At 44.7% G+C, this 18,725-nt stretch overlaps 1 protein-coding gene across 6 annotated transcripts in view; it reads right to left on the bottom strand.

Moving 5' to 3' along the window:
- The window catches only part of plppr5b (phospholipid phosphatase related 5b), a 97,216-nt gene that overhangs the window by 9,780 nt on the left and 68,711 nt on the right, over nucleotides 1–18,725 (bottom strand). For all 6 annotated transcript variants that reach the window (XM_056364675.1, XM_056364676.1, XM_056364680.1 and 3 more), the window contains 3 exons: nucleotides 17,608–17,858; nucleotides 3,285–3,461; nucleotides 1,569–1,703 (listed from right to left, as the gene is read on the bottom strand). In XM_056364675.1, the coding sequence (XP_056220650.1) occupies nucleotides 1,569–1,703; nucleotides 3,285–3,461; nucleotides 17,608–17,858 (563 nt within the window). The remainder of the gene's footprint in view (nucleotides 1–1,568; nucleotides 1,704–3,284; nucleotides 3,462–17,607; nucleotides 17,859–18,725) is intronic.

Here is an 18,725-nt window from a genome sequence, read left to right as displayed (position 1 = left end):
TGATTCCACCTGCAAAGCTCTGATTGGCTTTCTTCAAGCAGGAGAGAGAGAGGGAGAGAGAGAGAACTGGTCTGAACAGGTCTGGACTGGTCTGAACAGGTCTGACCTGGTCTGAACAGGTCTGAACTGGTCTGACCTGGTCTGAACAGGTCTGACCTGGTCTGGTCTGGTCTGGACTGGTCTGAACAGGTCTGAGCTGGTCTGGACTGGCCTGACCTGGTCTGGACTGGTCTGAACAGGTCTGACCTGGTCTGAACAGGTCTGACCTGTTCTAACTCCAGTATGTAGGTCACATGGTCTGAACAGGTCTGAACTGGTCTGAGCTGGTCTGAACAGGTCTGACCTGGTCTGGACTGGTCTGAACAGGTCTGAGCTGGTCTGGACTGGTCTGAACAGGTCTGAACAGGTCTGAGCTGGTCTGGACTGGCCTGGACTGGTCTGAACAGGTCTGACCTGGTCTGGACTGGTCTGACCTGGTCTGGACTGGTCTGAACAGGTCTGAACAGGTCTGACCTGGTCTGAACAGGTCTGAACAGGTCTGGACTGGTCTGAACAGGTCTGGTCTGGTCTGGTCTGGTCTGGTCTGACCTGGTCTGGTCTGGTCTGTCCTGGTCTGAACAGGTCTGACCTGGTCTGGACAGGTCCGACCTGGTCTGAACAGGTCTGACCTGGTCTGGACAGGTCTGACCTGGTCTGAACAGGTCTGAACAGGTCTGACCTGGTCTGAACAGGTCTGACCTGGTCTGAACAGGTCTGAACAGGTCTGTCCTGGTCTGGTCTGGTCTGGTCTGTCCTGGTCTGAACAGGTCTGACCTGGTCTGAACAGGTCTGACCTGGTCTGGACAGGTCTGACCTGGTCTGAACAGGTCTGACCTGGTCTGAACAGGTCTGACCTGGTCTGAACAGGTCTGAACAGGTCTGACCTGGTCTGGTCTGACCTGGTCTGAACAGGTCTGACCTGGTCTGAACAGGTCTGTCCTGGTCTGGTCTGGTCTGGTCTGGTCTGTCCTGGTCTGAACAGGTCTGACCTGGTCTGAACAGGTCTGACCTGGTCTGAACAGGTCTGTCCTGGTCTGGTCTGGTCTGGTCTGGTCTGTCCTGGTCTGAACAGGTCTGACCTGGTCTGAACAGGTCTGACCTGGTCTGAACAGGTCTGTCCTGGTCTGGTCTGGTCTGGTCTGAACAGGTCTGACCTGGCCTGGACAGGTCTGACCTGGTCTGAACAGGTCTGAACAGGTCTGGTCTGGTCTGACCTGGTCTGAACAGGTCTGAACAGGTCTGAACTGGTCTGACCTGGTCTGGTCTGGTCTGGTCTGACCTGGCCTGGTCTGACCTGGTCTGAACAGGTCTGACCTGGGCCTCTGAGGTTAGAAGTCTTGAACCAGGTTTATAAAATTCAGAAGAAACCAGTGAATCTTTGTGACAGTGTTTGAGATAATATCAGTGTGACCCTGATGTTCAGTATGAGCTCATTCATACACACTTTCATCATTCCCACATGAACAGGTGATCAACTGTAACCAGGACATATAAAGGTGTGTGTTCTGAGTGTGTGTCGTCGCACCGACCTGTGAGGCGATGTACTTCTCCAGAGGACTCTCCACTCGGCCCATGTTCAGCATGCCGGTGTTGGGCCGCTGCTCCGCTGGTGACTCCTCACTCAGCAGCAACTTTCCTTTGAAGTTATGGACCACACACACCACCTGCAACACACACAGCAGTCGTATGATACACACACACACACGCTGCAGAGGACAGATGTGTGTGTCAGTGAATCACTGACAGAGGTTCCTGAGTGGCTCAGTCGGATGAACAGAGTAACTCCAGCATGTAGGTCACATATGTGTGATTCTCCTTGGGGGGCGACTGTGGCCGTGATGGATGTGGGTGTCGCATGAACTCCTCTAATAAGAACCACAACCTGGCTCTGAGCATCAAGATGAAGAAAGTCATTTAAAGCTGGGGGAGCAGAGAGCCAGGGGTGTGTGTGTGTGTGTGTGTGTGTGTGTGTGTGTGTGTGTCGGGGGGGGGGAGCAGAGAGCCAGGGGTGTGTGTGTGTGTGTGTGTGTGTGTGTGTCGGGGGGGGGGGCAGAGAGCTGAGTAAAGTCATTAAACATGAACAGCCAATCAGATTGCTGCTCCATGAGCCCAGGGGGGGGATTATTGATGCAACGGTGTGAGCTCCAACATCTGGAACAGTAAAACATCTGGAAACAAATACACAGTTCACGAGCTGCTGAACTCCCCTCCATCCTGCACACAAACATCCTTCTTCCAGGAGCCAAAAGATGACACACGTACACCATGATGTCATCCTGTGATGTCATCAAACAGAGACTCAGGTGGAGCAGCGCTTCCTGTTTGTTTAGTGCGTTTTCAGGTGCTCCGCCTCAGGAACAGCACGAGGGAACTCCTTCACATTTGGCTCAAATATCCACCTGGACTCAAGGATGAACTGATTAGACAGAGTGTGTTCTCTGAGAGTCGTCACAGCTCTCCTGTGCTGTGGTTACGTCACAGCCAATCAGAGCCTGAGCCCATAAACACCTCTGTCTACTGTCAGACACGTGACCCGGACGTGACCGCTGATTGTTCCCTCTGTAGTCTGATGTTAGCGGGTGTTCGCAGGTCTTCTGACTAGAGGGAAAGGAGCTTCAGAGGACATTTTTCTGTGGAAGGTTTTACACAGACCGTCCTCCACCCCACAGAGGGATTCTTCTTCTTCTTCTCCTCATCAAGGAGGAAACTTTACGACCAAGATGTCTCTCCTGGACACAATGACTCCTGGATGTTTGGACGCGTCTGCAGAAAACTGCCAGCGAGGGATCAGGCATTAAAAAAAGATTGTTTTGGAAGTTTCCCAAGGACAAAGTAAAGACGAGTGTCATTCTTTTTTACTTCAAGTCAAAGACAGGAGTGATGCACATCGTGATGTCACCTGCTGTGTTTTACTGTTGTCAGAGGACTGATCTGTAGGAAGGGTTGGTGTACTGAACATAAAACACAACAACTAAAAACTCAAGCAACTGAAGAGCTATTCTTGGTTTGGTCAGATCAGAATATTGATCGTTACAGTTTTATTTGAAGAAATTCAGCAACTAATGACTGAAGTAAATAAAGAGCCAGGCAGCCAGGAGGAGAGGAGAGGAGGATAAACGTTAAAAACAAACTGAATTGAGAATGTTGATAAAAAAAAGCCAATGATTTATAAAAAGAGTCAAAGGTTTAATGTCTCAGATGGTTTTTATTTCATGTCAGACGACCTCTGTGGATGTGAGTCTCACCAGGAACGTGGCGATGGCCGTGCCGATGATGAAGCCGGCGATGACGTCCGACCAGTGGTTGCGGTATTCAGCCACGCGGTTCAGGCCGGTGAGGAAGGCCAGACACATGAGGCCCAGCGACAGCACCGGCTTGGCCAGACGGGTTCCCTTGGCCTGCACCGTGCAGGTCACGTACATCTGTCAGGAGGGGGGGGGGGGGGGGGGGGGGGGGTTAGACCACCTGACTTCACTGCTCACACACAGGTCAAGTCATTTAGATAAAACTCACCTAATTAACTTCCCAGGGTTCCTGTGTTCAACATTCAAGATAAAACAACAATCTATATTAAAGGCACAATATGTTTTTCCTGCCGCTCCGTCTAAACAATAACAAAAGAGAGTTTGGTGACGTCGTGACGTACTGTGGGATCATGGGAGTTTTTACTGTCAGCTTCTCCTGGTCTGGGTTCCCTCAGTGTCTGTGGTTCAGGAGGTTTTTACCTGGAGCTGAATTATTATTTATTATTATCTGAATGAACAGTCTGAATAACGAACACACCAGGTGATTATAACCAGTAGAAACACTGAATAAAACAGTTTCACATTTAAAATCTCCGACGCTCTTCAGTGACAGGACGTCTCTGAGCTGTCTAACGTTTCCTCAGCTCGTTTCTCTGATAACTCCCACGACTAAAATCATCTGCTTCAAATAACGAGCTGAAAACCACCGAGGTGGAAAAAGAGAATCTTAAACATGAGACTTAAAACTGGATAAAAGTCAATGTTGATAGTTCTGGCAGGCGAACACTGAAGTCACCATCACCATCACATGACTAAAGTCACAAAGTCTCTGGTTTGATGGAAACATTTGTGATGATGTAAGAAGAAGGAGGAGGAGGAGGAGGAGGAGGCGGCTCAGTGACTTAACTCAATGTTATTTTCTTTTAGCCACAGAGACACAGCTTCTATAAACTCACTGTTGTTATTGTACTTCTCGATCATGAGGACAGAAACAACATTCAAAATAATAAAAGCAACACAATATGTAATATTTAATGATACATCATGTGACTTGGACAGAGGTTATTCAGAGCAACAGAACGAGCTGAAAACACAACATTAAAGTTGATGTTAGCATCTGCAGTGAAACTTAAACTTTGTCAAACCGTTAATGAGATTTCTGTTCGATGAAGTAATTACAGATCCATAAAAGGAGTGTCATCACACTCTACCCAGCAGAGGAGCAGGTTTTCACATGTTTACATATATTGTGTTACAGCTGTATTACACTGTGTTAATTGTCCTCAGGTGTTTTTCATATCACACGTCTTCACGTCACGTCGTGTCTGAAACACGATGTTCCCTGTGCTGGATGAAAAGATGCTGCATGAAGCTCTCAGTGTTAAACTCACAGTGAAGCAGCTGGACTGTGTTCACTGGTTCGACAGCTGATGTTAAATAAATAAATAAATCAAAAATTGGGATGTTTTGCTAATTAAAAGTTGTCAGCATGCAGACGAGGAAGCAGGAAGTAAAATGTGTCATGTGACTCCACTAACACTGTGTTTCTGAAGATAAAAAGTTTTTTCAGGAAAAAGCTGAAAATCAAAATGTTTTTCGTTTCAAAAATATTCAGCATTTCTTCCGTGAGCTGCTAATGTTTTATTAAATATGTGCCGGCGGACAGCTGTGGCCGCCTGTAAATATCAGCTGATAGATGAAGCCTCTCCTCGGGGCAGCTTCCTATTTTCTCCCCTGTATTTACTGAAGTGCCAGCGGACGTACAGGAGGATAAAATAAATATATGAGGGTGAGAAAAACATAATGAGAGAGCAGATGGAGAGGAACAGACAGAAAAAACAGAAAGAAAGAAGAGGATGGAGCCCAGAGGGAGAGAGACATAACAAATGAGTGCAGCGAGGTGAAGAGAGAGGGGAGAGGAGAGTGGGGGAGGAAACAAGGAGAGGGGAGAGGAGAGGAGAGAAAGATGGAGAGCAAAGAGGAAAGAAAACACAACTTTCCTCACCATTAACTAGAGTTTTCATACCTTCATCTATTCTGTATTTGTGCATCTACAAACATTCACTGATGCTGTTTCTGAATTATCTGATCAGCTGCTTCTCATGTTTACATTCACCTGACCGTCCACTGGCTGAAAGAGAAAAGAGAAAAATAGGAAAGAAAAAAGAAAAATGAAAAGAAAAGAAAGAATAGAAAAGAAAATGATAAGAAAAGAAAAGAGAAAAGAAAAGAAAAGAAAAGAGAAAAGAAAAAAGAAAAAGAGAATAGGAAATTGAAAAGAAAAGAAAAAGAAAAGAGAAGCTTCATTAGGACTTCCTTAGACCAGCTCAAACCATCAGTGATTCAGGCTGTGGTCGGTCGGACATGAAGGAAGTGAAACTGATTTTCAGTCCTTTGTCAAACAGAGATGTTGCAGGTTGAGTTTCACGGTGCAGATTTACAACAACAGAAATATATTATGTTTTCTAAAAGAATTCTGAGTTCATTCATCTCACAGGACAGAGTGATGATCACAGGGTAAAGAGAGCACAACTGATGAAGACAGTCCACATCTGGCTTTATAGACACTAATGAAGAGAGACAGAGGGAGACAGAGAGAGAGAGAGAGAGAGAGAGAGAGAGAGAGAGACAGAGAGAGAGAGAGAGAGAGAGAGAGGAGAGAGAGAGAGAGAGGGAGAGAGAGGGAGAGAGAGACAGAGACAGAGAGACAGAGAGAGATAGACAGAGAGACAGAGAGAGAGACAGAGAGAGAGAGAGAGAGAGAGAGGGAGAGAGACAGAGGGAGAGAGAGAGGGAGACAGAGGGAGACAGAGAGAGACAGAGAGAGACAGAGAGAGAGAGAGGGAGAGAGACAGAGAGAAAGAGAGACAGAGACAGACAGAGAGAGAAAGAGAGAGAGAGAGAGACAGGGACTTAGGGCCCCCAGCATCTTCCTCTCCTCCTCCTCTCCTTACCATCTGGGCCTCTGGTAAGCTGCTGTAAATAATACATCATCATCATCATCATCATCATCATCATCATCATGAGAAGGCCTGCACACTGTTTACAGTATCGTTACATCACTGTAGAGTGGTTCACTGTTTATACTGCCAGAGATTCATATTGTGTTTGGTTTAGTTTCTCTGAGACATTCTCAGATGAATAATGTAAAGATGAGTTTTCCCCTCCCCCACTCTAATCAGTGAGTCAACAGACACAAAAACAGTGTTTGAAGACTGATGCTGGTCTGAACGCAGCCTCACAGAGACCTGGTCTCAGGCTGGTGGTTTCCAGTGGACCTGGGAGCCACAGCCAGGACAGGAAGACAAGAACCGACGCACTGTGGATTCAGGTCTTTTCATCACCTTTCATCACAACAACAACAACAACAACAACAACAACAACAACAACAACAACAACAACAACAACAACAACAACAACAACAGGACACTGGGAACATAAAGATTAAGTTATATTTCAAAACTGAGATTCTTTTTTGCAATGCTCAATGTCTGTGTGGGTTAACAATGAGTTGATACTGAGTTAATAATAATGAGTTAATAATGAGTTAATAAGCTGAAAGAAACTCACTCATGTTACAACCTTTAAAGACCTTTGAGGAGTTGTGTGACATTTGTGGAGGAGGGAGAGGAGAAGCCCCCGGTGCTGTTAGTCAGACATGAAACATCCTGCAGCTCTGAACACCATGCACCACATTAAAACTATATATCACATATTTACTGTCTATTGCACCTGAATGAGTGTATTTTAGTTCTAGTTAAAGGGTCTTATAGAAGTACGTTCAACACTTCACCCCCCACAGTGGAGCTGAACAACAACCGTATGATACATGCATGTTAATGTCCAATCTGGCCTTGTTTTAGAGCCATGATATCAACCTTGGAGAGATGGAGGGAGGGGCAGAGAGAGAGAGATGTTTGGGTCTAATCACTAATCTGTTGTGTTGAGGCTGCAGACAGCCTCCGAGGGTCTAATTGTATTTTTCATTAGTGCACAATCTCCTCCAAGGCCAGATCAAATGTTTCCATTCCTTCATCTGTTCTGCATTTCTCTGATTATTCAGGATTTAACAATATCACTCTGTGTTAACAGGTGGATGAAGGAGCTGTGAGACCGGCAGAGCTTCACATATACACTTAGTTTGTATTTATTAGGACCAAGAACCTCTAACTGATGAAGTCTGATACAACAGAACTGCAGTAAATCCTCCTTTAAGAAGGTTAAATGTTGAGTTTATATAAAACTGTAGTAGTGAGCAGGTGATACTGTGGAGAGCAGGTTCTGATCCTTTTCTTTAAGATGAATTCAGTCGTCTGCTTCCTTGTGTAATAGTCAGAGATTAGAACATTAATTACCGCTGTGGTAGAGGAGAGCAGGGACCAATGAAACTCTTCTCAGATAAACGTCATTATAAAAGATAACGTTACAGACACAAACTGTTTTCCGTTGTGATCAATAACTGGTGTAGATACCAGATGTTATTCTGCACAAACACAGTTGTGGGACACATGAAACAACAGTGTAAGTGGAATTATGTATGTTATTCTTGTCTTGGTTGAATATGTCAGACAGATCTTCTGACGACAGCTGCAACACAGTGACAGAAAGGAACTGCTGGATCCTAAATCCTAATTAATCTGTCAGAAGATCACAACAATGACACTTGAAACGGTAAACACAACTCGTCATCCAGGTGAATTGACTTACGGTGAGTGTGATGTGTCCACGCAGTATTTCACAGGTCAGGTAGGTGGTGACGCTGTTTGTCTCGTCTGACTTGGGCTGTTCTGTTTGTCCTGTGTCTCATCTGTCTATCCATCTATCTGTCTTCCTACCTACCTATCTACCTACTTTGGCCAACCCTAATAAAGGTAAGATGATGCTCACTGTTGTTGCCGTGGCAACAGTTTGTTTATGAGAGGACTGTTTCCTGTGTATCAGTCTCCAAAGCTCCTGCAGAGTAATTCATCATAACCAACTGAGTTTGCTCTGAACACGGGAGGTTTCTGAGGTGATTCTGTGACAGTGTCGTTCTGGTTGTTGCACAACATGTAATGTGTGTCAGCCATGAAGAAACCACACCGCCGTAGTCAAGGCAACAAAGATCAGACCCAAACAAACAACCGTCAATGTGTGTGTGTGTTTATACTACACACTACAGGTCTAGTGAGTCCTCTGATGGAGGTTTAGTTTGAACAGAGCCGCTGTCCCTCAACATATCTGTCCCTGCTCTGCAGTCATGGTTCAACTGTCTGATAGGACTGGTCATAGTGTGTGTGTGTGTGGTGTGTGTGTGTGTGTGTGTGTGTGTGTGTGTGTGTGTGTGTGTGTGTGTGTGTGTGGGCCTCTCTTTCACCCGGTCAAGGTGATTCCTCCCTGTGAGGCTTAGATGAGCTGTCACATACTATCAATGTTAAACAAAGATTCACAGAACAACCTGCTACATGTCCTCTATACCACACACACACACACACACACACACACACACACACACACACACACACACACACACACAGTATATTAGGACTTCATTTGACCCGAGCCTCCTCTGGTCGACTTGATTTGTCTTCTCAGCCTCTCGCAGCGTTCCTCAGCGAGCTCGCTCTAACCTACATTTCCCACTTAATGTCAGACATTAGCAGCTGTTGGCACGCTCACTACATCAGTGGCTTGTCAGCTAAATGGACAGTGTGACATGAAGAATTCAATCTGTGGAGATGAGGCCGAGCGGCTCGTCCTCCGCTCGGTGACGTGTCAGACATCAATCTCTCTCCTGCCGGGTTCACGCGGCGTGGAGAGGTGTTACTGAGGTGGAGCTGCTCACACAGACTCGGGTCTCTCAGCTGTGGACGAACACTGCTGCATTCATGTAGTTAAGATGATTGAAAGGGGAAGTTGGCTCTGGCCTTTTCTCAGTCAGTTTTATGACACAGATCTTAACGTCCAGATCGTCCACGTCCAGTCAACGTGCTCCAACTCTGACATGATGGATACGACATGTTTACAGTCTTATCCTGCTCCAGCTGTCTCCAGGAAACCTTCAACTACAGCTGACTCTACACACACACCATCATCAATATGTTTCCACAGTCACAAACACATCACAGACTCTGTAATGTCACAATCTGAGGGGAAAGTTTTATCACCAAAATATTGTTATAATATTTATGTGGGGACACCCTCAAAGAGGAAACCCTATTCAGAACCATGAAGAGCAGCAGCTACACACAACAGCCTCAGTGACAGTCAGCTGGTGTGTGTGTGTGTGTGTGTGTGTGTGTGTGGGGTGTGTGTGTGTGTGGGGGGGGGGAATTTTCTTCCGTTTCCTCTTTGTTTTTACTTCATACATGACGTTGAGTTAAACATGGAAAAAGTGAATATAGTAACATTTGTTCAATTTACTGTTAAAGTTTAATACATTTTTGTGCAGAATGAGCAGATGAGGAGAATATGCCCCCCCCCCCCACACACACACACACACACACTCTGACGGACTGTATAACAAACACTGCACTCAGTAGAACACACACACCAAAATTAACACACACCAACTGTGCAAGGTCCCTCATCTGCTGCTACTGTTGATATATTTATAGATTAATAAGATAAGATTAATTGTTTATTATTATTATTATCATCAATGTATATATCATTATCTATTATTTATCTTTAAGTATTTCTTATTGACACTTTGCAGTTTCTTTTTGTACAGTCACTTTACTGCTGTGACCCGAGTTTCTCCACTATAATAATAAAGGATCTTATCTCAAATTATTTTATATAATCTAAAATCATCTTATCTTAAGTTCTTATCTGAAATGATCTTATCTCATGAGCCGTCAATCTTAAATGTGAAGGAATGATGTCACAGTACATATCTGCCCACACTCAGCAGAATCTCCATGGCAACAAACAAACTGAAGCCGTGGACGAGAAAGCAAACACCGCTGGATGAAACACCTACAGACCAACACAGTCCACACACACCGTCTGTGTCAGTGAATAATCAATACAACCAGCATCGACCTGCACATCCTGTCTGCGTGCTGCCGACCAACAGGAGGCCACACGTCTGTACACTGAGGCTTCATCACACATGTATTCCTTCATGCTTCCATTAATGAAGTCTAAGGGAGCAGATCAACACTAGTCACTGAGATAAAAATAATAAACTATAACTGTCATGCGTTATCTTATCTTAAATCATCTCATCTTAAATAATACAGGAAAGTTTAAAGGAGCAGATCAACATGTAGGGAAACACATGCATTAGTGGCATCAGTCTCATCCTGTATCTGTGTGCTGCGATCTCAGGCTGCTGCAGTGACAGAGGTCAGTAAAATGAGGAGTGAGTTACTCAGATACAATAATAAAATATAACTGTCGTGTATGGAGGACATTTTCCTGGACTGAATGATTCACACTGGTTGCAGATAAAAAGTGACACAACCTTTGAGTCTAGATTCAGGCCAGAACATTAGAATAAGTAATTGTGAGTGTCCACATTTCAGTAACATTACCATTTGAATGAGGTAATTACAGCCTCATTTCGATAAATCCTCTGGTTCAGCGGATGTTGCGTGGCTGTGTTTGGCTCTGGCATGGCTGTAATGACCGAGACAATGAGACTTTGAAGAGGGGTAATCATCATCTCCTCAAAGCTGCAGGCTGTGTGTGTGTGTGTGTGTGTGTGTGTGCGCGTGTGTGTGTGTGTGTGTGTGTGTGTGTGTGCGTGTGTGTGTGTGCGTGTGTGTGTGTGTGCGTGCGTGCGTGTCTCTGACTCTTGTGTGTGCAAACTGCATGTATGCCCTAAACACAGAGCTGTACACACACACACACACACACACACACACACAATGGCCTTTGCTAAATGACCTAGATAACAGAGGCAATCTGCTCCCCCCATCGTGCAGGGAGTCACTGATGGTCCAAATCTGTGCATCCATCGCTCATGGGCACTCGGGCAGACGCTGACTCTCTGACACAGAAAATCAAAGCAATCAGACCATCAGCAAGAATCAGAGGCATTGTGGGAGCGTTTGATTCGTGCGCTGTGGTTAAAGGATGCTGCTGCCGCTCTGCTCAGACCTTCCAGCATGTGAGACGCAGCAATGAGATAAAAGGACGGAGGAAAGATGTCCTGAAGTCAGACACTCAGGTTAAAGAGCTGATCGCTGACTGACAGATATGAAGCTGCACCTGCAGAAAGAAATCTCTGCTCTTTGATGGAGCAGAAGGATTCTGCTGGAAACACTGGACATTTTATAGAGTTCTGTAGTTCCAGGACTTCAGGTCTTTGTAGGAACCCTTGATCAGTTTATCTCAGTCCAGGACAGATCCTGTCAGACTCAGACTGGACAGGAAGTGTCTGAACTGTCATCTTCAGGTCTCAGGTGGTCTACGGGGTTCAGGTCTGGGACTCTCAGGGACAGTCAGAGACCAGTCCTGAAGACTCTCCGGTGTTGTCTTGGCTGTTTGCATCAGGTCAGTGTGGAGGTCAAAGGTGAACCGTCGCTCCAGGTTCTGCTCTCCTGGAGTCTGGATCAGGTTTTCTTCGGGACCTCTCTGTATCCAGCTGCCTTCATCCTTCTCTCAGTCCTGACCAGTGTCCCTGACCCTGCTGCTGAAGCATGATGCTGCTCCCCCATGTTTCACTGTAGGGACGGTGTTACCCAGGTGATGAGCAGTACCTGGTGTTCAGCAGACACAGTGTCAGAGAGTCTTGTTCCTGATGTTCCATATAGTGCTTTGAGTTCTGTCAGTGAACACCAGGGAACCTATTCCAGTCCTTTAAATGCTGTTTGACAAACCTGAATCAGGCGGTTGTGTCTTTATTGAAGAGTGTCCTCTGTCCCGTCTAAAGACCTGCTTGACGGACAGCTGCTGAGATGGTCTTCCTTCCAGCAGGTTCTCCATCTCTGCAGAGGACTCCTCCTTGACCCAGGTCCTTCCTTCTACAAGGCTCTTCTTGCCCAGTTCCTCATTTGACTGGAGGGCCTTTCTGGAAGTGTCCTGGTTCCAGACTTGTTCCACTTCACAGTTCCTGTTCCCACTGTTCTCCTGGGAACGTTTTTATCCTGCTACGTTTACTCCTCCGTCAACAAGACTCCAGAGTTTTCAGTTTTCAGAAAGTGAGATCTTTGTAAACGATGAGGTCACAGCCACGGCCTCTCCTGATTGGCTCTCATCAGCCTGGACTACCAGAGGTGAATACAACATGATAATGAATGACAGTGTTACTGACCTTGTTGTCTTTGCAGCTGTTGTTCATTTACATTCTCTGTTTTAATGCTACAACTGTCTTTGCTGTTCCTCCTTCAGAGGAGACAATCTACTTCCTGTTTACGCCGGCTCGCACATGCTCAGTGTAGGTGATGGTCATGTAACGACTTCAGGTGTGTTAGTGTGGACGGAGATTGTTTTCGTTTTTAAATGGAAACAAATTAATGTGCCTATGTATTAATGTAACCTATGTCTGTGGGATCTGATGTACACAGGTGTGTCGCAGCCTGTTACCCCCCTTACCCCCTCACTTCCTGTCCCCTGGTTCCCACTGTATATGTACAGTATGAGTCAGTAGGTGCTCTGCTGGTACAGTAAAGAAATGACCGCTGCTGTGTTATTCATGCTCTGTCCATAATAAAGATCACATGTCATTTCAGGGTAGACAGTTTGTTAGCATCACTGTGTCATGGAGCGCTGACCTCCGTGCCTCCTCTTTAATGGATGTTCAATTCTACAGTCTCCCAGGGCGGGAAGCGTCCAGAGAGCATGGCTGCTGCTCGTTAACAGTATTGCTGTGACCTCGCACTAATAACTGAAGTCGACCCTGATGATATCAGCGTAGTTATACATGTAAAACAAAAAGCAAAAGTGTGAAGCCTAAAGCCATATTCATTTCATTGTGGATAAAGAGCTTCTGCACGCACCCCCTCCGCTGTTGTGTCCGTAGTTATGGTGACTCGCAGAGCTAATGGCTGAAGGCTACTGCAGTGCTGCCATTAAATATGGAGGAGAAATTCATGAGGAGTGCTGTTCAATAAAACTACACTTGTAGAGCATTAACTCCAGCAGTAACATGAGGAGGTGGCGACAGGCGCTGACGCTACTTCATTTATCAACTCAAATAACTCTGAGGTTGTTGACTGTTAAATCTGTAAAACGTGGAACTTTTTCAATCTGCATGTCGATATTAAACTGTTCAAAACACTGTTAACATGTTGTTCACTCAGATTCTCTCCCTCACGTCTCCTGACTGTATTTGTGACTTTATTTATGTTGATTTCTCAAAACACTTTATGGTTATTGTGTATTTTGCTATAAATAGTATTCAGTACATATTATTTTACTTTTTGCTGCATTTTTATATAATAGATAGATAGATATAGTAGATAGATATATATAAGATGTTCATAACAGAGTTCTGCAGGAATTATCCTATAACCTGGAAATTAGTTGCATGTTGTCACTTCCTGTTCCCTGGCCCTGAAGTCTCTGGTTTGTCTCTGGGTTTTAGGTTCAATGACTGAAATATAAGCTCAAGATATTTTCACGTTTGATTCTACTTCATAAAATACATCAGTAAATACTCCAGTCCTGATTTCATTAGTCTTCCACGTCTCGGTTGCTAACGAGTGTCTGAATGAGACACAGAGGTTAACTCTCCAGTCCACCTTTACAGCCTGGTTAACTCTCCAGTCCACCTTTACAGCCTGGTTAACTCTCCAGTCCACCTTTACAGCCTGCGTAACTCTCCAGTCCACCTTTACAGCCTGGGTAACTCTCCAGTCCACCTTTACAGCCTGGTTAACTCTCCAGTCCACCTTTACAGCCTGCGTAACTCTCCAGTCCACCTTTACAGCCTGGTTAACTCTCCAGTCCACCTTTACAGCCTGGTTAACTATCCAGTCCACCTTTACAGCCTGGGTAACTCTCCAGTCCACCTTTACAGCCTGGGTAACTCTCCAGTCCACCTTTACAGCCTGGTTGTGTCTCTCCAGTCCACCTTTACAGCCTGGTTAACTCTCCAGTCCACCTTTACAGCCTGGTTAACTCTCCAGTCCACCTTTACAGCCTGGGTAACTCTCCAGTCCACCTTTACAGCCTGGTAACTCTCCAGTCCACCTTTACAGCCTGGTTAACTCTCCAGTCCACCTTTACAGCCTGGGTAACTCTCCAGTCCACCTTTACAGCCTGGTTGTGTCTCTACCAACTGTCTGTAGCTGTGTCAGAGGAAAAGCTTCAGTAGACGAGTCGGAGTCAAACTCCGAGCTGGAGAATCCCTCCTCCCTGCAGCTCTGTGTGTGCTGTATATTTTATTCTGTGCGTCTCTTCTTGTCCCTCTGCAGCTCTGAGTTTCACCGCTGTTTTATTTGATCTTATATATATTACATATTTTTTAGACTCTCACAAATACATCATCATGATGTGTTTCCTCATCACTGTGTGACTTTATGTCAGGATCAGTGATTATTTATATTCATAATTAAGAGGATGTTTGTCTGTAGGAACATGGTAAACAGTCAGTGACCTCCAACACATTCCTCCAGTCAAGTTTAACTCTGATATCAGAAACTCCCCCAGATGAATTCTGGGATGCGTGTGTGTCGCTCTGACACTATCTCAGCTTCTTTTGTGTGACATAAAACAATGGAGAGAGAAATGAGATGAAATAATCTCATTAGACGTCACAGCGATTAGATGAGGTCACGTAGAGTACGACGAGCAGCACAGATAACAGACACTGTGACAGCAAGCTTCAGTACAGCACAACACACCCACTGAGCACTTTATTAGGAACACCTGTACAACCGCTCGTTCATGCAACAATCAGAGTTCCTGCTCTTTTCTTCAGATCATTTTTCCTGACATTTTCAGTGATGATCTAACTCGTATGACAGACAGGACCCACAACACACACCAACATGTTCTATCTGTGGAAGTCCGATTCAAAATAAGTGCAGTCTATACTATATCCTCATCTGTGAAATCATCTCTTACATGATTAATTAATTATCAAATTATTATTATTATCATTATCATCATCATCATTATTAATTTATAACCTGGCTGAATTTTCCTTATGAATCATATTAAGCTGAGTATTTAGCGGTGTTTGCTAACATACAGTTGGGCTCTCATTCACTGTACCGACCCGACTTCACATTTATTATTATCAACTCTCAGTAATGAACCAACACACATTTGAAACCTGAATCACAAACCTTAAACCTTTAATCCAATCAGCCAATCAGGTGTCAGCAGCGTATGAACTCCTGCAGATCCAGGTGAAGAGCTTCAGTTAATGAGGAGACGTGTGACTCTGTGATTGTTGGTGTCAGACACTGGTTTGGTTTTCAGGCTCTAAAACTTTACTCAGAATGAAGCAACAACACAAACCCTCCAGTGAGCAGCAGCTCTGTGGAGGGAACACCTTGTCGATCAGAGACCATCCCATATACAAACAAAGTGACGCTCCTCTGTCCAAACAGGAACATTTTCATTCCTCACAGAACAAACAGCAGCTCAGCGTTAGTTCTGACCTGTAACATGTTCTGTTGATCACAGCTTTGACAAAGTGTGAAATCACGTCACAGGTCGAGGTCAGGGTTTGTTTTCCACCTGTCACACACCGACTCCACCGAAGTGACTCTGATAGCAGCTTTTACTAAAAATAAAGTGAGACCTGAGCAGAGACTGAGAGCTGTCCTGGGATTCTTCCTCCTCTGACTGAATAACTGTGTCTGTAACTGGTGGATCAACAGCTGAACCAGCTGCTTTTAAACTGATGCTGCAAAAGCAGTTTGGGATGAATATGATTTGCATAAATACATCACTCCCTCCCTCAAACCTACAGAGAAGAGACATTTGGAGAAAGCTGCTGCTGCTAAAATGCTAACGCGGTCTGACTCCCTGTATAATCTGACTTGGCAGCCATTCAATAACTAGAAAATAGAATTACTTCAGCATGGGATCTTTATCCTCGGCTCTCACACCAGGATCTGAGCGACGTTCAGCACCTGCAATATACAAGCTCACTCACTGCTGTAAAACTGTGACTCATTCAACAATCCTCATTATAAGAGTTTCCTGTTAGCTCAGTTACAGCCATTGTTTTACTTTGAAAGAACAGTTCAACATCTTCAGCTTTCATTCCGAAATAAAGTCACATTCATGTCTTAATATAGAGCTACAGTCAGGAGGGTAGCTAGTTTAGCTTAGCATAAAGACTAGAGGCAGGGGAAAGAGCTAGCCTAGCTTACTAAATGACACACGTTTTAATCTCTACACACACAGAGATGTAAAACTTTAAAGTTTTACAATGAGTCATGTGATGGACTGTTCCTTAGCGACCAGTAGCCGGGCGCAGTGATTTCCTGGAGTCTCTGCTGGTGTTTCTGAACTTTGGACAGAGCTAGGATAATGGTTACCACTTGTTTTTACCTTTTATGCTAAACTAAGCTAAGCTAATGGCCCTTTAGCTCAAGTTCACACACAGACTAAAGTTTGATGTAAATCTGAACATCACTTCTTCACAAGGAAGAAAATAATCTTCCAAAAATGATAACGTATTCTTTACAACTTCTTGAAACTGTTGACTTGATATATGGTGTTTCATCATGTTGTTTGTATTTATTCTTACATTAATATCAGTTTAAATTCCAAAGTCTTTGTCATGTGATGTGTTGAGTTGAGCTGAGAGAATAACTGAGAGAGATTTACTGAGAGTGAATCTTGTAAAGTTAGAAGCAACGAATTCAGTTAAAACAAACAGATAAACAAACAAGAAATCATAACACTTTTCTCCAGTCTTTTCTCTATGATTCCTCATTCTGTGGTAGTACAGTCTTTTCCTTCATTCAAACCCTAAAGATCAGATCAGTTCTGATCTCGTCATTCTGTAGAAAACGTCTATCAGCCGTGAAAACGTTGTTCTGTCAGTCAGGTCAGAGAAAAAGAAGCGGTTCAGTCACATGATCTAAACCACTTGATTTTCAGGTCACAGTGAAAGCGAGTGACCCTGAAATGTCATTAATAATCCCTCATTGTAAAGAAAAAGCTTGTGAGCACGCCGACAGTGAGAACACATGAAAGATGCAGCAGTAAGAGGGTCAATGAGCTGAGACAGGTTCTAAACCAAAGTTAACTCTGGTGAGTGCAGTGTGAAAACCACTGACAGAGATGAAGAACACACTTAAGAAAATAAGACCCAAGCTGAAAGAAACTGGAATTATCCTTTAAAACTCTGTGTAAATATAAATAAATATGAAGTCATGATGTGAGCCACAGTTTCTCAGAGAATAAATGGAGCAGAGTAACTCACAGCCAGGTAGAGGGCAGCGTAGACGCTGAGCGCAGCCTCCTTGGACGGGAAGGTTTTACGGGCCCGCAGGATGTCGTCCTGGTTTCCTGTGCACGCCTCCTGGTGGCTGATGTAGCGCAGCGCCTGCTGGCAGCCCAGCGCTGTGTAGTTTGGCTTACAGACCGTCAGGAAGTAGGGGGCGAGGTTTCCTGTCACGACCTGGCCTGCGTTGACAAAGATGTCAACGGTGAAGAGGCCAAAGGTGTAGACTCCTGGGAAGAAAACAAAAAGGTTGATAAGAAGGAGGAGGTGGAGGAGGCGGAGCTAATTAAAAATAATGAGCTGCACCAGCTCCACCATTATTTGGTTATAAGGTTCAGTCCACCACTGACATCCATCTGCCTCCAGACAAACATGCTAATAACATGACTACAACAGCATGAACGTCCTCTACGGCGCTCGTATGCATTCCAACACGTTGCCGTAGTGATGGAAATCAAAGATCGCTAAGCAACATTTAACTCTAACAACGATAACGTCACTACTTGAGGAAACAGGTCACTCTGAACGTTGGTACATGTCTCTTTAAAGGAGCCGGGAGCTCTTGATATTTGCTTTACATTAACTTCAGCACCACGGACAGCGTCACGGTTTCATCAACACACAGCACAGAGGATGTGGGCTGGAAAACCCTAATATATCCTCATAATCCATAAAACTACTAACAATATAAATGAATACAAACAAAATCACTGTCAGACATGACAAAAATGTATAATTAGAATATCTGCACTGTTATTATTCAACCAATATCACCTCCCCCCGTCTCTATGACAACCGGCTTTTTAATCCAACTTCAAGTGTGACTGTTCACGACAACTGTAAACTCTGGATTTCAACACATCATACAAAGTACCGATCATCTCTAATATCGCTGGAAAAGTGAGCGTCTGTGGATCCAGTCTGTTGGAGTCAGTCAGCACTCAGTGTTTGGTTAGCGCTTGTGTAAATGTGTTTTTCTGCCACGAAGGAAATAAAGTCATGACGACTAAAAACGTCTCCCGACGTGGTTCCTGTGGAAACAGAGCGAGGGCCAGGAGTCACTGCTGTCGCACATGTGGAGGAGGTGGAAAAGACAA

This window comes from Seriola aureovittata, chromosome 20 (genome assembly GCF_021018895.1).
Source record: "Seriola aureovittata isolate HTS-2021-v1 ecotype China chromosome 20, ASM2101889v1, whole genome shotgun sequence".
Lineage (NCBI taxonomy): Eukaryota > Metazoa > Chordata > Actinopteri > Carangiformes > Carangidae > Seriola > Seriola aureovittata.
Note: the sequence above shows the minus strand (reverse complement) of the source record. Positions and strands in the feature narration are given on the sequence as shown.